Below are 23,448 nucleotides of genomic sequence, written 5' to 3'. Positions count from 1 at the left end.
TATTTCGATGTTTAGTTGAAAAATGTAGTGTCCCCAACTGAGCACGCCAAGCCAGAGGCAACAGTGGCAAGGAAACCAAAACCCCATTAGATGACCTAATGGAGAAAAATAAACCTTGGGAGAAACCAGGCTCAGTCGGGTGCCAGTTCTCCTCTGGCCAATTAACAAACAGTGTATTAATATTATTATTCTGGCAGCTTTACAGCTCAGAGGTCATAATAGATCAGAATATTCGAGGGACCGGGGGCAACACGCTGGAGACGGGTTTATTGAGGATGACATATTGATTTAAGTATTATTTAATTATAATATTCGAACAATCTGAGTCAACACGCCAGAGACGGGTTTATTGAGATGCCGTGTCGATGAGGCAGTTGCAGGGGGAGTCTAATCACGGCCTCCCAGACACTTCGGGGGCCTGTGTTGGTCTTCTCTGGGCGCAGGTCCACCATCTGAACTGGATACGGCCCGGATCCGGCTGACTGCAGTAAACCTCGGGATAAAACAGAGAGACTAACATTAGCGTAGATGCCATTCTTCTGATGATGTAACGAGTACATCAGGTGTTATGGGAAGTGTTCCCGGTTCCGGCTGACCTAGTTAATGCAGCCTAACAATCATTTCATTGAAAAAGTGTTTTATGTGTATGCCACAGTAAAGAGATGTGTTTTTAGTCTAGATTTAAACTGACAAGAGTGTGTCTGCTTCCCGAACAATGTTAGGAAGACTGTTCCAGAGTTTAGGTGCTAAATAGGAAAACGATCGACCGCCTGCAGTTGATTTGGATATTCTCGGTATGATCAACTGGCCAGAATTTTGAGACCGCAGTAGACGTGATGGAGTATAATATGTTAAGAGCGCGCTCAAGTACTGGGGAGCTAAACCATTTAGTGCTTTGTAAGTAATAAGTAAGATTTTAAAATGTATGCGATGTTTAATAGGCAGCCAGTGCAGTGTTGACAGAACTGGGCTAATATGGTCATACTTCCTGGTTCTAGTAAGAACTCGAGCTGCTGCGTTTTGGACCAGCTGGAGTTTATTTATTAAGCGTATTAAGGTTATTATTAAAACGAATTATTTAGTTTTTGTCAGGTTTTACAGGGTTAAAGCAATATATATATATATATTTTAATTCTTGTACATTTTGCAACTAAACTCATATATGTAATTTATAATGTAATTTGTTATAAAGGAAAAAAAATCTCTAGTGCTTTTGGATCCTGCAGTAGCCTATATCAGGTAAAAATCTTCCAAGACTACAATTGTCAAATCTTGGTAGCACATCCCAAACATTTCAGAGAAACTGTCATGAAATTGCAGGTTCTTGAGGCATTAAGGTTGTTAATTAGCACAGGACAAAATGGATTGAATTGCTGTTGAGCAATGGGGGTGACAGAAGAAAGCAGACTGTTAAGAGGAGGAGGAGGAGAGAAACGGAGGGGAGGCGGGTGTTAAAGAGACTCTTTTGGATTAGGTCCCTTACAAGCTGTTTGGTGACTGAGTTGGACTAGTACAGGACACGTTAGTGACAGGACAAACAGACAGACCTGCAGGAGTCCACACATCAAGACAAATGAGCTGACGGCATCTGAACCGTTACTGTAAGTCTCCGTTAGTAACATTGCATCCTAGATTGTTTATGGATGTCATAGATCTGTATATCTATAGCTCAGGTAAGGAGATGGAGATTATCTGATGTTTAACTGAGAGCTTATGTGTTTTACTTCAGTGTGTATGGCATTGATGGACGTGCTCCAGTTCTCTGTACTCTATATGATTATATTTCATGAGCAGTTTCTATGCAGGATTGTATACGGCTGTCATTATATAACATTATAATATGCATTTGTTTGAGAACTTCAATCTGCCTTTTTCTTCTTTGCAGATTTGATTGTTTAGCTGCTTATTTCCAGAGAGCTCATGATTTATTAAATTGATCGACAGATGTTGTTTGTGTTAAAACTCTTCAGGTGTTTTCTATATGAATTTTGTGCAGCTGTTTTGGTTGAGGTTATGATCGAGTGGTTGACAACAAGCTATCACAGTTTTGTTGGACATTGTGATGTGTTTAAAGACTGGAATACCCTTGTGAAATGAAGTGCGCTTAATTGTACCGAATGTGCACTTGTAGTGCACAATATGCATTTTTAAAACTGTACTTAAAAAACTGCATTTTTTTATTAATTAATATTGATAAAATAAAATGTCACTTAAGTGCACTTAAAGAGAGTACACTTTCATGACTATGTTTCTTAACACACTTAAGTACACTTTTAAAAAGTACACTTTGTAATATGCCAAATTAAAAGTTTTACTTTAAAGTACATATTAAATCATTATTTTTTAAATAATCTTTTGCGGTGCTCTAAAGAAATACTTTATTTTGATGTGTTGACTAACATACTAAAGCACATGTTTACATGATTATAATTTTAACTTTTAATTGCAACTTCATCATTGCAAATTACAAATATTGCAATTAGAAATATGTGACCCTGGACCACAAAACCAGTCATAAGGGTAAGTTTTGAAATTGAGATTTATACATCATCTGAAAGCTTTTTATTGATGTATGGTCTGTTGGGATAGGACAAAATTTAGCCGAGATACAACTATCTGAAAATCTGGAATCAGAGGGTGCAAAAAAATCTAAATATTGATAAAATCGCCTTTAAAGTTGTCCAAATGAAGTCCATAGCAATGCATAATTTATATATTTACAGTAGGAAATTCACCAAATATCTTTATGGAACATGATCTTAATATCCTAATGATTTTTGGTATAAAAGAAAAAATAATAATTTTGACCTATGGCTATTGCCACAAATATACCCGTGTGACTTATGACTGGTTTTGTTGTCCAGGGTCACATATATTTAAACATATGACATACAACTTTCAATAAATAACATTAATATATTTTAGTTTACTGTAAATGCTTGCCATTTAAAGATGAAGAAACTTAAATCCTACTTAAATATGTAAAAACACTCTTAAGTTCAACTAATTGCATTTAATATAAATTGAAACTATAATATATTTGGTAACATGTTATTTTAACAAAGTCCTTGTTATATATGTTACATGTATTTACTATAGCAATGACTATAAATTATGCACAATTACATGCAACTAACCCTCAACCAAATCCTAATCCTAAACCTATAGTAAGTACATGTGATTACTTCATATTACTCAGTACATGAGTGTATAATTACAGTGTAACAATGACACCTTAAAACAAATGTTAACCATCGTTTTATTGTAATTAACATGTAATTAAGTAGCTGAAAACATTACATTCAGTCTGCACTTTATATTGTTATATTGAGTACTTGATCTTTTACTTTAGATTTACTCTTGACTTAGTATGGCAACCATTGTTGTTACCATTGTTGTGTTTTGCATGCTGAATGTTGAAGTCTGTTTGTGACTCAAGCAAGATATTGTTACAAATATAGAGGGATTATATCAACACAATTAAAAGTTTCACAGGTGTTTATGACATAAGTGTTTGCACTAAAATTGTAAACGATCATTATACGACATAAAGGGAAATATTACATAGGTTAATTTTTAAAGGTGACCTAATTTCTGACTAAATCATTAACTATAGTTAAATATTAAGTCAGAAGCTAGGTCAGCTTTTAAAAGCAACCTATTTATTACTTTTCTTCCTTTGAAACCAAATAACTGTGATTTCTTGTTGCATCGCTGCATCAATAGGAACAGAGTTATAGTAATATGAATGTTCCAAGTGCCCAACCAAAGTGAACATTAATCACCATAATGGTGAGGTTTTTTTTGCTTTACAAAATGGCACTCAAACCAATCAATTATTCATAACTTGGGTTTTCTGAGTAAACAAGGAATAGTATGTGAATAGTATAGATTTTACAATTAAGTTAAGACATTAAGTAAAGTTAACTAAAGAGTGTTAGTTAGAATCACTGTTGGATTTTGCTTTGAAATATCCGGGCAATACTTCAGTGATATTTGAAGAAATTACATACTTGACAGTAAATATGGCCTTTTTTAATGTTGTGTTACTAAATAAAGCGGTCACTGTTTTGCTCAGCTGCTATTCCAGATGGTTCTTTAATGGACTAGAGATGGTTGTTTAATACTGTTTTATGGATTCAGCAGACGGCGCATTAAAATTGAATTGTGTCTCTGACTTAAAGTTCTGCCTTCATTCGAACACGACAATCAGGCTAATCAAGTGGATTTAGACTGGAAGATAAACCGAGATGAAGTGAGGATTGAGAGAGACTGGGGAAACGGCTTCACGCTGTTCTCAACTGCTGCCATCTGTCTTGCTTTCTAAGCTCATGACACGCATGATCTTACCGCACACACATGTGCACGCAAGCACACGACCTGTGAGAGAGGAGTCTAAAACTCAGTGTCATTTAATTAATAAGATATCCTTGCTGTATATGGGTTGGTTGAAGTCATATGAACTTTTATTTTTTATCGTTTAGTATTGAGTGTCAAAGGCACTTTGGTTTCCTTGTGGTTTCATCAAGGTTGTCTGTCTGACAGCAGAATCCCTCCAAGAGCCATCACAAACCCACTGGCACATGAAGCAGCAGACGTACTGTCCCGACAGACTCCACCCTCAGGAAACACAACTGCTGCTCCAGTCAAACCACAGGCAAAATCCACAAAAGCTTTAAAGGGTTAGTTCACCCAAAAATGAAAATTCTGTCATGAATTACTCACCCTCATGTCGTTCGACACCCGTAAGACCTCCGTTCATCTTCGGAACACAAATGAAGATATTTTAGTTGAAAGCTGATGGCTGAGAAAGGCTTCAGATAGGCCTCCATAGGCATTCAGTACACTTATACTCCCAAGACCCATAAAAGGCACTTAAAACGTCGTTACAAAGTCCATCTCACCACAGTGACTCTACAATAATTTACAATGCGACGACAATAGTTTCTGTGCACAAAAAAAAATCAAAATAACACCTTTATCCAACTTGTTATTGTCTTCCGTGTGTGCCTCCACGATGCATGCGCGAGAATATGACGCAGATCCGGCGTTCGGACACATGACCCAGAAGCGATTTGTTTACAAGCAGAGGAAGACGTGCGTATCTAAGCTGTTGAATTCTTCATTGATCGTGCTTTAGGTCTCGGCGTAGTTCTCAAAATGGGGTTAGAGTGTGCATTTCATGGATTCCCGAACGCTGGCGCTACGTCATATTCTCGCGCAACGCGACGCGGAGGCACACACAGAAGACAAGAACAAGTTGGATAAAGGTGTTATTTTTTTTTTTTTTTGCGCACAAAAACTATTGTCGTCGCATCGTAAAATTATTGTAGAGTCACTGTGGTGAGATGGACTTTGTAACGACGTTTTAAGTGCCTTTTATGGGTCTTGGGAGTGTAAATGTACTGAATGCCAATGGAGGCCTATCTGAAGCCTTTCTCAGCATCAGCTTTCAACAAAAATATCTTAATTTGTGTTCCGAAGATGAACGGAGGTCTGACGGGTGTCGAACGACATGAGGGTGAGTAATTAATGACAGAATTTTCATTTTTGGGTGAACCAATCCTTTAAGAAAGTTGTCTGGTTACTGGAAAGGCGTGCATCCTGGTTCTCAATGAAAATGTTATGATGGTCTCTGCCACACTCAACATGATGTTGAACTGGATTGGGAATTGGAATATGAGGAATTTACTCAAATTCATATCTCATGGAGGAAGAAATCAGTTTAATTTCCCAGAAAATGTACTGCAAAATAGAGCAAAACATCAATATAACAGGTGTGTGTGTGTGTGTGTATATATATATATATATATATACATACACACACACACAGTATATATTCAGTATACACACACACACACACACACACACACACACACACACGTTATATTGATGTTTTGCTATTTCGCAGTACATTTTCTGGGAAATTAAAAGAATTTCTTCCACCATGATCCACAAAGTCAGACTTAAGTAAATATAACAATATAAATGAATAATCTATAATTATAATATCTATTAAATACAATAGTTTAAAAGATTGATTATTAATATATTGTAATGTTTCTAGAATTTTCCCATTTGTTTTGCATGTGAAATCACGCATATGACTTGTGCCAGAGCAAACCCTCTTTTGTCTAAAAAATGTATTTACTAAAGACACGCAGTGAAAAATGAGCGCTGAAAAGGCGTGGACAGGGTTATTTTTGCGGCTGACGTTATTGTGTAGTATAAACGAGTATTTAAGTATTTAAATGAATCACGCAAGGGGATTTACTAAGGTTTACGCAAGTCAGTTTACTGGTATTTGTGCCATTATTACCACCAAAAAAAAACATGTCTTAAACCAGACGCTAATTTGTGCTGATCTTGGTAGATTGTATTGGTCATTATGGAAATGATCTGGCATGTGTTCTTTAATTTGCTAACTTTCCACTCCCATCTGTGCCTTTTTGGAATGCCGCTCTCAGGCTAATTTGCCCTGTTTAGTAAATCTGGCCCTTTGTTTATACTGAAAAAATAAAATACTGCAAAAACTACAGCATTTCATTGAATTTTTAATTGTATGGAAATGCAAATGCTGCATCCTGTTTGTCCTGTCAATTCATACTCAGTAATTGAACTGGACTCTCTTGCATGTATGCACTGGACATTGTGATAAATTCATTAGTGAAGCTCAAGCTCCCTTCAAGCTGTGTTCTGGACAGTAAGAAACTCAGTCCAGCCCCCTTCCTGCCAGCTATCAGTCCAAGCACTTAATTAATCCAATTAATGACAAAGTTCCGCCAGTAGGAGACTCTACTCCACGATCACATGCTAATCCTCTGTAGACCCTTGATGACGACTCTTTTCTTGAGTTATCCTCATTAGGAGAGACTCTGACGTAAACACATCCACTTGTGCGGGCGGAAATGTTTGTCCTTTATTAATTCAGTAGCTTCAAACTACTTAAACTGATCGTCCCACACATCCCAAATTAAATGTTCTTCAGTGGTTATTTGTAGCTCTCAAATGGAACAACCTTGAAACGTTCTTTGGAGATTAAAAAAGCTCTTGATGTTTCATTACAGGTTCTTCAGATCAGACTATGGGTTTCTGGGGTTCTTTGAAGCTTCAGTATGGTGATTTTTAGAAAAACTAGAGAATAAAATGTTCTTTGAGGATCTTGGATTTCCTGTGGCATCAGGCTGTCAGACCCCTTCAGTTATAGCTGGTGCCTTTATTTTTATGTAGAAAATAGTAATCGGGCTGAACGGTATAATGGTATACTGTGCCATGGTAGAAAAATGGCATTTATAATGTTGATCCTTTTAGTTAACAAATTGTGATGGTTATATCATAGGTCATAAGGGTGAACCCAAAAAGAAGTGCACTTAATTGTATTAAATTGTATTGCACTTGCAGTGTCCTTCAAATCTTAAAAGTATACTTTAAAAAAACTTCTTGCAGATAGTATATTAATGAAATAAAAGACAACTTAAGTCTCCTTAAAGAGAGTGCACTTTCATGTTTCTTAACACAATTAAAGGATTAGTTCACTTCAAAATGAAAATTTCCTGATAATTTACTCACCCCCATCTCAACCAAGATATTCATGTTTTTCTTTCTTCAGTCGAAAAGAAATTAAGTTTTTTGAGGAAAACGTTCCAGGATTGACTTCAATGACAACCAAAATGTTGAAGGTCAAAATCAATGCAGTTTCAAAGGAAGGGCTTCAGAAGCTCTGCACAATCCCAGACGAGGAATAGGGTCTTATGTAGCGAAACCATCTGCCTTTTTTCTAAAAAATCTTAAATTTATATAATTTTTTACCTAAATTGGTCATCCAACGTAATCACGTCGGAAAGGTTACGCTATAGGTGTAGGCAGAAGTACGTGTGAAGACTAATACAAACATCCTTAAGCAAAAAAAGGTAAAACAATGATGTTGGACGATTTTGAAGTTGGAGGGTTTCTTTGTAAAGGGCATTTGTGTTAGTCTTTGCCCCTTTGCTTGGGGCGGTACTTCCACCTATGTCTAGCGTGACCTTTCCGACGTGATCGCGCAATCCGTGGCATGTCGCAGAGCAGCGTAAGATGAGCAATTTAGGTTAAAAAGTATATACTTGGGGAATGACAGAGGGTTTCACTATAAGACCTTATTCTTCGTCTGGGATTCTGCAGGGCCTCTCAAGCCCTTCCTCTGAAATTGCATTGATTTGGACCTTCAACATTTTGGTTGCCATCAAAGTCCATTATGTGGAGAAAAATCCTGGAATGTTTTCCTAAAAAAAAAAGACTGAACAAAGAGAGACACGAACACCTTGGATGAGGTGGGGTTGAGTAAAATATCAGAAAATTTTCTTTTTGAAGTGAACTAATCCTTTAAGTACTATTTTAATAATGTACTTTGTAATAATACCAAACTGTAATTACAAATATATTTAAACACATCATGACACAAGTTTCAATAGAAATGACATTACAGTGTATTTTATTTTCCATAAATTCTTGTCAGTAGGTTCGACAGTACACTTTAATGATATGTTATAGTTATAATACATAATACATTTACATTTCATTGCAGTTAACATGAAATTAGTGTCCAAAAACACATCTAGTTTACTCTAAAGTATATACTTTTAAAGTATATTATTTCTTTATTAAGTACTTCTTTTAAAAGTATGCTAAGGAATGGCTGTAATATGTCCTGTAATGTACACTCCTTGATACCTACAAAATTAACTACATCAACAGTTGTGAAATGGATTATTCTTCACGTACATATTGAACTGCAGTCAAAGTCCTATATTTTTCGTTCTTAAAGGATGGCCGATCAGCTCTGTAGAACAGAAAGGGAGAGTTTAAATTTCAAAGTTTATAGAAAAAAAGATCCTGTCTTCTGAAAACTTAGAATCATCAGGAATGACATGAGTTTTCTTTTTCCAGTCTTTAGATGAGCTGCTCCGAAGAGACAAGAGAAGGATCATTAGACGGATTACTTGTAAATACACATGGTCTCTGAACGGCTGATGACCTTGGAGAGGAGGAGGCTTGAAAAGACAAAGTAAGCAGCAAGAGACAGTTTTACAGGATTTAGAAGACGAGGACAGATACACGTGTAATACTGTAAACAGACTAAAGAAGCGGAGAGATACAGATCTAGAAGCTATAAACATCAAATAACCGAGGAATATACCTGGAAACAAACTATTTGATCAGTTCTGCCATTGGCCTATTCATTCAACAAATATGCATCCGACGGGCTTCACAGCAGGACTCAGGACGGGTGAACGGATTTCTTCATTCTTCTTTTTCTATGTCATCTGTCTTTCCGTATGCACTGGGACTGGAATGCCAGGCTCGGACTACAACCCTCATCCTCGTTTCATTTGTACCCCCATTCCCGCTGACGCTGATCCCGGGTGTTTCCCCACAGCGGGCGGCCCAGGTGGCCCCAGTCCGGGACACCATGGCGGACCTAATGGGAACAGCAACGGCTGGTGGGGAATGTCCGAGGAGGCAAAAGCGACAATCCTGCACCTGCGGGAGAGTTTGGTGCAACAGAAAGAAACCATCCTGGACCAGAGGGAGACTATCCGAGAGCTCACCGCCAAACTGAACCTCTGTGAGGGCTTCAACCGTGGTAAGGGCAGCCACGACGACCACTCGCACCACACACCTGCACAACTGGCTCACCACGCCCACCACGCCTACCCGACAGCACCCGACTCTGCACACCTTGGGTGGGCGCTGCCCGATGGTCATCACGGTGGTCATGGAATGGAGCTGGGTCACTATGGGGATGGGGTCGGAGGACATCATCATGGGAAAGCCTCGCTGAGCGAGAAGCACTTCACGGGGGAGATTCCGTCACCCTCGTCTACGCCGGAGCAGATGAGCAGGATGCTTCACACCCTAAAGGAGCGGCTAGAGAGCCTACAGGTAGAGTCAAGTCACATTTATTTATACCGTACTTTATACAATACAGTTTGTTTAAAGCAGTAATAAACTGCAAAATAAGAAACCAATTCAATTTCAGAAACTAATTCAATTTCAGCTGTAAAACAGCTCTACAGCAGACAATTATTCAGGTCAATTTAGTTTTGACTCATCCAGTAGTGTCAGAGCGGTGAAATCGTTCATATTTTTTGAATATGAATTATGAATATATAAGTAATTATTCATATGTATACTATGGGGCCTGGTTTCTCCCAAGGTTTTTTCCTCCATTTCTGATGATTTGGGGTGGCAGTGGCTCAGTGGTTCATGTAGGTTGTCTACAAACCGGAAGGTTGGTGGTTCAATCCCTGGTTCCACCTGACCAAGTGTCGAGGTGTCCATGAGCAAGACACCTAACCCCAGCTGCTCCCGACCAGCTGGATGGCGCCTTGCATGGCTGACACCGCCTTCGGTGTGTGAATGGGTGAATGTGAGGCAATATGTAAAGTGCTTTGGATGGCCCTGTGTCTGTTGAATGTGAGATGGTGGTCCAGTGGGTTAAACCATGGAACTGATATTCGATCCCAGCGGTCACCACCAGTATGTCCTTGAGCAAGGCCCTTTACTATGTTGCTCCAGGGGGATTGTCCCTGTAATAAGGGCACTATAAGTCGCCTTGGATAAAAGCGTCTGCCAAATGCATAAATGTAAATGTTGAAAGCGCTATATAAATGCAGTCCATTTACCATTTACCATGATCACCTGATTGGTTTTTGCCACTGTCACCTCTGGCCTGCTTAGTTGGAGACACATAATATTCAGCAATATTATTGATTTGACTGTACTGATGTGGCCCTTGCTCAGGGAGGCTTTCCCACAAGTATGTCCTCCAATGATGTCCTAAACTTTGACAAATAATAGCTGGATAATATCTAAATATTATCCAGCTATTCAAATGTGCAACTTTTACACATTAACTTTTACACTTCAGAATGTTAGGGTTACGTTTACATTTTCTTGTTTTCTGTGTGCCTTTGTTCCCTATAATCCCGTAATTTGTTGTCAAGTTAACTCATTAGTTGATTGATTAGTCCCCACCTGTGCCTTGTTTTCCTCCTCATGCAACTGTCATAGGTCAGTAAGAGCTATGCTGGTAAACCTCACTCCCCTGATCTCAAGAGGCGCTCTAGTAACTGACGCTAGGGGCTACAGTCTTTAGCCCCCTTGTTAGAGTGCCCTTCTCCCACACCGGAGACCACGGTTTGAATCCCACTCGGAGAGGGGCGAGTGGGACCGGTTACTTTTGGTGCCGTGACCCAGGTGGGAGTGAGGTTTAGGGGGGTGAGTGTAACTGTCGTAGGCCAGCAATAGCTGTATGTATAAACCTCACTCCTCTGATCTCAAGAGGCGCTCTAGTGACTGACGCTAGGGGTGGCGGTCTTTATAGCCCTCAGTTTGAATTGTTCTTTGTCCATTCTTGTTGGTAATATTGTGGTTTGCTTCATCTCCTACGTATTCCTGTTTCTCCTGCGTGTTTTGGTTTTTAATTTATTGTTATTAAAAGATACTGCTGCATCTAGTTCCTGCCTCAACTCATCTTTGCTGCAACCCTTGCTGACAGAAGAGTGGACCAAACATATGGATCTAGCAGCTGTCCCTTCACCCGTCACCCACAAACACCCCCATCCCTTGCTCAAGATGGCTATCCCCTAGAAGATTACGAGGAGGAGTTCAGCCCAGCCCCAAGTCTCCTTTGTCGCCGCTGGTCCTTCCCAGCCTCAAGTTTTCTTTGTCGCCGCTTGTCCCGTCCAGCCTCAAGTGTCCTTTCGTGCCACTGCTCCCTTGGTCCCACCTCCACTGACTCCCTTCAGTCCCTCTCCTTTGGTGGCTCCGCTACTTGGATCCGCCTTTGGCTCCCTGGCCTCCAGTTCTGCCTCGGTGTGAGGATTCCCTAGCTTTACCTTAGGCCTCCAAGCCCTGGACTCCACCTTGGCCTGTCAACCCTTTGGCTCCACCTTGGCTCCACGCTCCCTCTGCGCCACCATGGTCCATCATCCATTGGTCTCCACAGGGCTTCCTCGTCCCTCCAGCTCTGCCTTGGTCAGTCATCACCCTGGTTGTCCCACAGACTGCCAGGCCTCCAGCTACTCCTTGGTTCCACAAGCCTGTGTTCTGCCTCGGCCCTCCAGTCCATCAGTGACACCCTAGGTCTTCGTCTCCTTGGCTTCACCTGGGTATCCTCCTTTCCCGGCTCCACCTCAGTTAGCCAGGCTCCTGGCTTCTCTCTCTATCAATTCAGCCGTGGGCCTTTTATTGGCACTGCTCTTGGTCGTTATCTGGCTCCTCCCTCGTTTCCTTCCTGGCTCATTTACTGTATTTGTCCCCCCTACTACCTAAAAGGGGAAGTTTCTGTTTACGGATCAAGGATTTTTTTTTGTTTTCTGTGTGCCTTTGTTTCCTATGTTCCCACTTTGCCTGTCACTTTGGTGTCATGGTTACCCATTAGTTGATTGATTAGTCCCCACCTCTGTCTTGTTTTCTTCCTTATTTAAGGCCCTTTCACACACGTAATGAAAAAGCAAAGCGGAAAAACAAATATTTTGTGTGCGAATAGTTCGCATCAAAACCGTTCACATCAGCCGTGACGCGAGTTTGCGATGTCTGTGACATTTCAGAGCTCCAACATTCCAAAACATTTGCGGCGACAGCTGAGAAAACACGGACACTTCCTCATCCAGTGAAGACGAGCCTTTTATTTTATTTAAAAGACGGTTTTGGGTGCACCCAGTCTTAAAGAACAGAGAGTCTGAAGGGGAGTATGCTAATCTTCTACAGGAGCTAAAACTTTATCATGGCCGGTTCCGCACTTACTTCAAATGTCCGTGGGACAATTTGTGGAGCTCGAGAGAGACAGTAGCACCTCATCTGACGAGACACACACACACACACACACACACACACACACACACACACACACACACACACACACACTTCAGGAACCAATTTATCCGGAGCAGCTGTTTCCAGTTGTGTTTCCAGTTGAATCACAATGTTAACATTTAAGTGCCACAGTCGTACTGACGGAAACACATTCACTTTTCATAGTCGCGGACACAATTAGGTTAGAAAAAAATCAACAAGTTTTAACTCAAAAGGTTATGTTATCGTTGTCTGTAGCCTACAGTGGGCAAACACATCTGCATCTGTACACCTGTACAGCTGTAATCTCATGAAAAATGCGATACCTGGCAAAGGTTAATGTTGACTGAATAGCTAATGACATCAACTGGACATTTCGTGACCTTTGTTTCCCTGCATGTGATTGGTTTAAGCCTTTTCTGTTGCTGCGAGTGTTAAAAAAAAATCGACATCGAAACGAAAAAAATAAACATCGTTTTTTCGCCAAAGCACATTCACGTTCGGTGTGGAAGCACTCATTACACAAACAGCTGATCAAAAAATAAAACCATTGCGCAAATTATTTGCGCGTCAAAATCGCGTCCAGTGTGAAAGGACCTTTACTCTGTGTATTTATAGCCCTCAGTTTTAGTTGTTCTTTGTATGTTCTCCTTGGTAACATTGTGGTTTACTTCATCTCCTGCGTTTTCCAGTTTTTCCTGCGTGTTTTTGATTTATTGTTATTAAAAGATACTGATGCACCTAGATCCTGCCTTTAACCCTTGTTGACACAGACATCTACTGGCCATAATCATAATATGATTTTGATGGTCAAATTAAGAAAATAAGATGTTAATAAGATCCAAATAACCTAAATCTTAAAAGAAGCAAATAACTTTATCGTTACTACTTCAAATTAGTGTAATATTTAATTCAAAATGCTACACCTTTAATGTTCCAGGTCAGGGGGGGCAATTATTGGGAGGGGTAAAAAAAATTCCCTCCAAAGTGCATAATTGTATTGTTACTTCTTCACGGAAGTCAGTGTTATAACAACAAACAACAAAAAAGATACACTCTTACTGTTCCTGGTCAAAAATGACAGCAAACAACCAATGTGTGACCATTTTTGAACTGCCTGTCAAAGTGAAATGAAACTGATGGGACACTGTTTCTCTCGCTTTTAAACATTGCTGTGGGAGTGTGTTTCATTCGGTTAATGAAAGTCATCCTGTCAATTTAAATATTATATTAGGTGAGGTGTTTTGAGCAGTTACCAACATCAGCAGCATATACTGTATGTGCAAGCCTTTGCTTAGACTGCTGTGATTGTGTTTGCAGACAAGAAACACTTCCACCAGCTACGCGAGTTCACTGAAGGACCTCCTGCAGAGGAAGATCAACGCTCTAGAACAACAGATGCAACACCATTCTGCATCGCTAACCAGTGCCAGTCACAGTGACCACGAGGACGATGATGACGGTCACCATGGCGATGATCACGAACACAGCCATCATGAGGACAGCCATGACGACAGAGACCATGACAGCCACGACGATCACGACGATCCTCACGATGAGAGCCACCACAGTGATCTCCATGATCATGATCGTCATGACAGCGATCACCATGATGACATCAGCCATGACAATGGACACCAAGACAACGGTCACCATGACAATGAGGTGTCTGAACATGGCTTTGAGAGGTTGTCTTATAGCCAAGGTCACAGAGAAGCACAGGGTGGAGTGCACAGCAAACTGGACGCAGTTCTGAGTGAACTGCAGCACAGGCTCACTGACACTGGTAAGAGCACGGCAAAAGACGCTCTAGTTACTTCTGATCTTGAGCATTTACATGACCCTGCTGGAGAATCCAGCTAATTTTGGCCTTTAGCTGTTCTAGATTGTTCATCAGCTGGATGATGGACCTGATAGACCACCTTGATCAAGATGATTAGGGTTGGTAGACCACCTTTGACGGGCAACAAGTCAGTTACCATGTTCTAAGCTGATATCATCTGTTTTTATTTATAATCGGGGTGCGACCCCCCCCCCCCCCCCCCCCAGAAGGGGAATATATTAGTCATCATTGAAATTAAAATTTTAATGTAGATATTTAGACATTGTAGAAGTAGTGTATTTCTACTAATTCTGAACTAATTCATTTAAAATGAACATAAAAAATACAGAAAATAGTTGCTTAAAATGAATTAGCTAAATGAAATGCATTTTTTACCATTAAATAATTGACTATACATTTATTTATACAGTTTACAGGCCCCGTGAGGTATTAAGATAAGCTGTCAAACATTTTAAACACATTTAAGAAATCTATCGTGACAAATATGTTTTATTTTCATTCCATCTTAGTCCATTGGCCGGGTGCATAAACTGCTTAGACTAGTCTTAAAAGTTAGTCGCTTATGTTTTCTTCAAGACTGGTCGTAACTTTCTAAAACCAGTTGGTTAGCCTGAGATCATTTGAATCCCAAAAGTAATACTTGGCTAACTAATTGTTGGTCAAACCAGTTTTTAAGTCAATCTTAAAAGTTGTCATGTTTTGCTAGGCCGCTTGCTGAAAATAAATTCAGTAAAACAAGATAAATGAAATCTTGCGACTGCATTACACTGACTATGGCTGCGTCCAAAAGCGTACTGCTCACTTGTTGCCTCGCTGCCTCATCAGGCAGTGACTTTGTAGGCAGCATTTGCACACGCAGGCACCTCACGAAACTGATTTCGGACAGACTTTTGATGCAGTGTAAAGATATAATGATCTACAGCTAAATAGAGCGAGCTTTGGGTGAGAACTAAGCAAATATTTAATAACTACAACAGTAATTTCTCGCTGGAAATGACATCAGAAGGGGAAAACGTTGGTCAAAAATGTACATTTACACACAAACTGACCACCAACGGCATTTTTCAGACGCCATATTATTATTTTTTAGCTAATTTGTCTGTCACAGAATGGAAAGCACAGGATTGTGGGATATCAAAGGCAGCGAAGGATACATCATCTTCAAAAACCGATCAGATGAAGGTATATCAGGAGACAGGAAGTGAAGCTAACATTAATTCGGACATGCCTTGATGCCTTGGAATGCATCCTCCGAAGGCAGCATTTTTCAGTTTTCGGATGCAGCCTATAGTTCATCTTGTGTCATGTCGAGGATGATAATAGCTAGTAAAACTGTTTACCTGGAACGTATTAACATAAGACTTAAAATTATAACAGTATTAATGGGATTACTAGCCGTTCCACTCTGAATATGTAACGCATGTTTTAATATGATGATAGGAAAACATAAATCGCCATCTACTGGTGGAAATAGGAAATGCATCCCATCTGACCAGAAGAGGGGGTTAAACAAAAAATTTTTTATCCCCCCTGGCAAATCGCACTCTGCCTCTAATGCAAAACCTGACACTGATTATCAAATCCACAGGTTCTAGAAAGAAGAGCAAATCCACTGAAGCTTTCCAGGTCGGCTTCCCCCTGCGAACCAACTACATGTACGGCCGTGTGAAGCGCACTCTGCTGCACGAGATCTTCTCCTTCACGCTATGTTTGTGGATGAAGGCTGGAATCGGGCCTGGACTTGGAACGCCCTTCTCCTACTCTGTTCCAGGCCAGGCCAATGAGCTGGTGCTCATTGAGTGGGGCAACAACCCGATGGAGCTGCTTGTCGATGACAAAGTGAGTGAAAGAGAGCGAAGAAATGTGCACATAACACCATCAGTCTCTTATACTCACCATCAAAGCTGCATTTATTTGATCAAAAATACAGTTAAAACTGTAATATTTTGAAATATTATGACCATTAAAATAGCTTTTTTCTATTTGAGCAAAATGTAATTTATTCCTGTGATCAAAGCTGAATTTTCAGCATCATTACTTGTCTTCAGTGTCACATGATCTTTCCGAAATCATTGGATTTTTTGATGAATAGAAAGTTTAAAAGAAAAGCATTTATAGAAATAGAAATCTTTTGTGACATTATATACACTATATTGAAAAAGTTTTGGGACGCCTGAATTTACAAGCACATGAACTTCAATGACATCCCGTTCTTAATCCGTAGGGTTTAATATGGAGTTGGCCCACCATTTGTTGCTATAACAGCTTCAACTCTTCTGGGAAGGCTTTCCACAAGGTTTATGAGTGTGTTTATGGGAATTTTTGACCATTCTTCTAGAAGCGCATTTGTGAAGTCAGGCACTGATGTTGGACGAGAAGGCGTTGAGGGTTGAGGTCAGGATTCTGTGCAGGCCAGTCAAGATCCTCCACACCAAAACTCGCTCATACATGTCTTTATGGACCTCGCTTTGTGCCCTGGTGCACAGTCATGTTGGAACAGGAAGAGGTCATCCCCAAACAGTTCCCACATAGTTGTGAGCATAAAATTGTCCAAAATGTCTTGGTATGCTGAAGCATTAAGAGTTCCTTTCACTTGAACTAAGGGTCCAAGTCCAACCCCTGAAAAACCCCACACCATAATCCCCCCTCCACCAAACTTTATACTTGGCACAATACAGTCAGGCAAGTACCATTCTCCTGGCAACCACCAAACCCAGACTTGTCCATCGGATTGCCAGACAGAGAAGCGTGATTGGTCACTCCAGAGAACACGTCTCTAGAATCCAGTGGCGGCGTGCTTTACCCCACTGCACTTTGACACTCCACTGACACTTTGCATTGCACTTGGTGATGTAAGGCTTGGATGAGCTGCTCGGCCATGGAAACCCATTCCATGAAGCTCTACACACTGTTCTTGAGCTAATCTGAAGGCCACATGAAGTTTTGAGGTCTGTAGATATAGACTCTGCAGAAAGTTGGTGACTTCTGCACACTGTGACCCTCAGCATGTGCTGACCCCGCTCCGTGATTTTATGTGACCTAACACTTCATGGCTGAGTTGCTGCTGTTCCCAATTGCTTCTACTTTGTTTTAATCCCACCAACAGTTGAGCGTGGAATATTTAGTAGTGAGGAAATTTCACGAATGGACTTATTGCACAGGTGGCAACCTATCACAGTACCACGCTTGAGTTCACTGAGCTCCTGAGAGCGACCCATTCTCTCACAAATGTTTGTAGAAGCGTCTGCATGTGCTTGATTTTATACACCTGTGGCCACAGAAGTGATTGGAACACCTGAATTCAATGATTTGGAGGGGTGTCCCAATAATTTTGGCAATATAATGTATTTGATCAATTTAATTAATCCTTGCTAAAACTCTCACACTAAACTTTTGGACGTAGTATAACATAAAATAATAAAATAAAAATATTTTATAGAATCCACAGGCCACGTTCACAACTTTTGAGAATGACAACCTCTTCAAAATTGTGAGCAAAATAGAGGAGTTATCTCATGACATCATAACCATGGCAACAACGCTCACTGCTTTGAACAAGAAACATGGATACTGAGAGTTTAACCTATTTGGCGAAGCTGTGTTTAATTAAAATAAAGTACTAGTGACCAAAAGAAATGAAGAACATTCTTTGGGTTTTAACATTCATACAGCTCTCCTGTGATTTCCATTAACTCTACAATTAGATGGCTCTGTTAAATATTATTTTATAATATCTAGGTATTAAATAAGAGTCAGAAAATCCTCAGGAATTTGAGTTTATCCTGTAGGATCTTATTTGAATCTTAGAGGAATCTTTTTTAATCCCATTTGGATCATTGGGTTTAAATTATGAAATAAATTTGAAAAAGGACCCCAGTTCACATTTCTTGAGGATTTTTTTAAAAAGACAAATGAAGGGCATATGGAGAAATCAGTATTGGCCTTTGCTATGGTTCACCTGTTTCACTCTAAACAGGCCTTGAAACTCGAAAAAGAGTCCAGACCCAGCCATCACGGAAATTAACCTAGGGGCAAAAATGCCAGCAAAACTAATAAAAATGCCCCCCAGGCCTCTGGGTGAAATAATTTATTAAGAGAATTCTGTGTTTAATAGAGGACATTATCTTGCCTTGGGTTCACAGGCTGTTACTTTACCCCTCTCGCTGAGTGATGGTAAATGGCACCATGTGTGTGTGACGTGGTCAACACGAGACGGCCTGTGGGAGGCCTATCAGGACGGAGTGAAGAGAGGCTCAGGAGAAAACCTCTCCCCCTGGCATCCCATCAAACCTGGCGGGGTCTTCATACTGGGGCAGGAACAGGTAACATCATTCAACATTCAATCAGCTAAACTCATATTTCTCCTTTTACTTGAGCCACAAAAACCAAGAACACATTAGCAACTGCATAGAAACACCCTGGCAACCATCCACAACACCCTAGCATTGTGGCAAAAGAACTGATAATTAAACTCCTTAACTAAATGACCAACGTTTCAAAACGTTGCAATAAATTGGAGCAGTCAGTGTGTGGACATCACATTTGGTTTTTGCTTCAGTTATTTCTTTTGTCCTGCACCTGAGCCCTGTTTGGGTTTGAGGATGTGCACACCTTCTTTGTATTTTTGAAGAGAAAAAAAATGTACTCAATTGTATTGAAAGGGCACTTGAAGTGTGCTTAAAATCTTAGTATATGTTTAGAACACTCTACTTGCAGATAATACAATATGAATGGAATAAAAGGCCACTTAAGTGCACTTAAAGAGAATACACTTTCATGAATATATGTAACACACTTTACTGCAAAGTGCACTTTGTTAAAAATGTATTTATGCCAAATCAATAGTTAGGCTACACTTTATTTTACAGTGTCCTTGTTACAGTGTAATTATACATTTAAGTACTGAGTAATGTTTATTAACTGCATGTACTTACTACATAGTTAGGGTTTGGTGTAGGGTTAGTTGCTTGTAATTATGCATATTTTGCTGTTATTACTATAATAATAGTACAGTGCATATAAGATATGCAACGGACTCTAAAATAAAGAGTTTCTAAAAGAGTTTTAATAATCTTTTATCATGCTTTGAAGAAGTACACTTATTTTGAAGTGTTGATTAACAAACACACACACACGCATGCACGCACGCACACATACACACACAATATAATACAAGTAATTATGAAATTACATATAAATATGTACAGTACTTAAGTCCTACTTAAGTGGGTCAAAAATGCACTCTAGCGTTTAATATAAATTTACATTTACACAATACATTTTCAGTCAGTTGCAATTAAAATGCATTCAAGTGTCTGTTAATATTTAAAGGGTTAGTTCACCCAAAAATGAAAATTCTGTCATTAATGACTTACCCTCATGTCGTTCGACACCCGTAAGACCTCCGTTCATCTTCGAAACACAAATGAAGATATTTTAGTTGAAATCAGATGGCTCTGAAAGGCCCATAAAAGGTACTAAAGACGCCGTTACAAAGTCCATCTCACTACAGTGGTTCTACAAAAATTTTATGAATCGACGAGAATAGTTTTTGTGCGCAAAAAAAACTAAATAACGACTTATATAGTGATGACCGATTTCAAAACACTGCATCATGAAGCTTCGAAGCGTTATGAATCAGTGAGTCGAATCATGATTTGGAATCGACTCACTGATTCATAACGCTTCGAAGCTTCATGATGCAGTGTTTTGAAATCGGTCATCACTATATAAGTCGTTATTTAGGTTTTTTTTGCGCACAAAAACTATTCTCGTCGCTTCATAAAGTTATTGTAGAACCACTGTAATGAGATGGACTTTGTAACGACGTCTTTAGTACCTTTTAAGGGTCTTGAGAGTGAACCGTGCATTGTGCCAATGGAGGCCTTTCAGAGCCATCAGATTTCAACGAAAATATCTTCATTAGTGTCTTACGGGTGTCGAACGACATGAGGGGAAGTAATTAATGACAGAATTTTCATTTTTGGGTGAACTAACCCTTTAAGTATATTCTTAAAGTGTATAATTTCTGTAATAAGTGCTCTTTTAAACAATACGCTAAGGTGTATTTCTTTTTCCCAAGGGAAGTCATATACTAGGAGACTTCATGCTAATGAATAAGCCAATGAAGTTGTATTCATGAAGTTTACTTTACGAATAAAAACCGAAGTCGAAGTAAGATGAATTATCTGTTTGGTGTTGCTAATATAATATCACCATATCTTCCATCCATGTTTTCCCAGGACACACTGGGTGGTCGTTTTGATGCGACGCAGGCGTTTGTTGGAGAAATCTCAGACGTGCAGATGTGGTCTCATGTTCTCACACCGCATGACGTCTACAGCCTGGCTTCATGCGGGGGTCACATGACCGGTGACATCATCGCCTGGTCAGAGTCAGTAGTGGAGCTGCATGGTGGGGTCACCAAATACCCCTTTGACCCCTGTCACTAAAGAGTAAAGAATCGCCGGGCAAAAGGACAATCCATTTACAAACCTCAGATGGAAAATGTTTTAAAATAAGCTTGTTTTGAAGCATTCTGATGATTTGTCACCTGGTTGCAATGCAAAATTAGTCCATTACCAAAACATTGCCTTCTGTTTGCATAAGAAACTTGAATGACCCCATGACCTCCAGGATTTCAACAGGGACCCGTTTTTGTATTGCTTATGTTTTCTTACTGAACTTTTTAATGTGTATTCTGTAAATGGCACTTCAATGTCATTCAATGTTTGATGCAAGTATATGACATATTGTCATAACTTGGGTAGAAAACCACAGAGGACACTAAAAATGTAGATGTTTGTGCTAAAAATAGAAAACCGAAGAACTCAAGGCTCTACCCGAGCAGTGAGTTGAATTGAAAAGATTCATTTTCTTGTACTGTAAAAAGAATCTAAAGATACAGCGATACCAAAGAGAAGAGTTAAACAACGCTGCAGAGACAGCATTTGATCAGGCCACGTGCACTGTTGTTGTTGGGTTTCTAAAATTGTTTTTGTTATTTTGGTTTTACTGTACTTGTCCAGATGTTACTGTACTTCACTGTACTTGTCCAGATGTTTGATGTTTTAAGCTTCAGATTAAGTGCAGTAGTTTGTAGTTTCGTTCATTTAATCTACTGTAAATGTGTTATTGATACAAATGAATATAATTTTCCACTAATGTTTGTGCGTCTGAATTTATTACGCATTTACTGTTTATTCCCTTATTTTCATTTGTTTACAGATTTGAAAGCTGAAATGCAATAGCGGGACTGAATTTGTTTTGGGAAAAACACTTTAATAGCAATTTCATGGTTTGGGACTCATTCAAAAATCTTTTTGCATAATATTTAATAACAAGTTGATTTTCGTTGCGTTTCCAAACTGAATTGTTTAGGATATGCTTCAGTCCTGCAGTATTTATCATCACAAGCCTCTCAGTGAAATGGCAGCCCTGTCTTATGTTGGTCTTCATTACTATTATTAGAAACTAAGCCAATTACGCACATGAAGTGTGTTCAATAATACTCTTGTATTAGAATAGCGTATAGATTCACAACCACTCACAGCATTAATACCAAAAACTGGACCTCAAATGACTTGAATAACCCTAAAACTCTTGCTCAGAAGTTTACACACCCCTTGCATAATCTGTGAAAATGTGAATAATTTGAACAAAATAAAAGGGATCATACAAAATGCATATTTTTATTTAGTACTGTCCTGAATACATATATACATTTAGTACTACCCTATATATATATATATATATATATATATATATATATATATAGTCAAGCCCGGAATTATTCATACCCTTGGTAAATATGACCAAAGAAGGCTGTGAAAATAAATCTGCGTTGTTAATCCTTTTGATCTTTTTTTTTTTTTTTTTTTTATTCTAAAAAATTTAAAATGGGGGGGGGGGGGGTCTTATTATGAAATTTTTTTTTTTCTCTAATACACATTGCTCACAATCAATCATACCCTTTTATTCAATACTTTTTGCAACCTCTTTTTGCCAAGATAACAGCTCTGAGTCTTGTTCTATAATGCCTGATGAGTTTGGAGAGAACCTGACCAGAGATCAGAGACCATTCTTCCATACAAAATCTCTCCAGATCCTTCAGATTCCCAGCTCCATGTTGGTGCTTCTTCTCTTCAGGTCAGGGACTGGGATGGCCATGGCAGAAACTTGGTTTTGTACTCAGTGACACATTTTTGTGTTTTGGATCACTGTCCTGTTGAAAGATCCAACCTTGGCCCATTATAAGAATTTTTTTTATCTACTGGTATTTGCTAGAATCCATGATAGCATGCATCTGAACAAAATGTCCAGGATCTCTGGAAGAAAGATAGGCCCACAACATTAAAGATACAGCAGAGTATTTCATTTTACACATGGGGTACTTTTTTTATCCCTGTGTGCACCAAACCCATCTTGGGTGTTTGCAGACAAAAATCTTTTTTTTTTTTTTTTTCATCTTACCACAGAACGTTTGAAAAGTAACTGACACTACTGGAACTTCAGACGGGACCTGGTTCTGTGGTAAAAAAAAAAGCTTTTTGTCAGCAAACACTCAAGATGGGTTTGGTGCACACAGGGATAAAAAAGTACCCCATGTGTAAAATGAAATACTCTGCTGTATGGGGCATCAATGATCATTAGGAAGGTGAGGGATCAGCACAGAACTACACGGCAGGACCTGGTCAATGACCTGAAGAGAGCTGGGATCACAGTCTCAAAGAAAAACATTAGTAACACACTAAGCCGTCATGGATTAA

The 23,448-nt window shown here is 39.4% G+C and overlaps 1 protein-coding gene across 3 annotated transcripts; it reads left to right on the top strand.

The window, feature by feature from the left end:
• Positions 1–1,362: 1,362 nt before the first annotated feature.
• Positions 1,363–22,365, top strand: LOC307138532 (neuronal pentraxin-2). 3 transcript variants are annotated; one of them, XM_079836871.1, is made up of 6 exons: positions 1,363–1,601; positions 8,926–9,921; positions 14,158–14,623; positions 16,269–16,519; positions 18,823–19,002; positions 20,923–22,365. In XM_079836871.1, exons 2-6 carry the CDS (start codon positions 9,229–9,231, stop codon positions 21,130–21,132), a joined length of 1,800 nt encoding a protein of 599 aa, XP_079692997.1. In that variant the 5' UTR covers positions 1,363–1,601; positions 8,926–9,228; the 3' UTR covers positions 21,133–22,365. The 3 variants fall into 3 exon arrangements, with proteins under 3 accessions (XP_079692997.1, XP_079692998.1, XP_079692996.1); XM_079836872.1 differs by having other exon boundaries at positions 1,500–1,601; positions 9,416–9,921; XM_079836870.1 differs by having other exon boundaries at positions 1,510–1,673.
• The last annotated feature ends 1,083 nt before the right edge of the window (positions 22,366–23,448 follow it).

This window comes from Gobio gobio (assembly GCF_949357685.1).
Source record: "Gobio gobio genome assembly, chromosome: 15".
NCBI classification, from domain to species: Eukaryota; Metazoa; Chordata; class Actinopteri; order Cypriniformes; family Gobionidae; genus Gobio; species Gobio gobio.
This window is presented reverse-complemented; position numbering and strand designations above follow the sequence as displayed.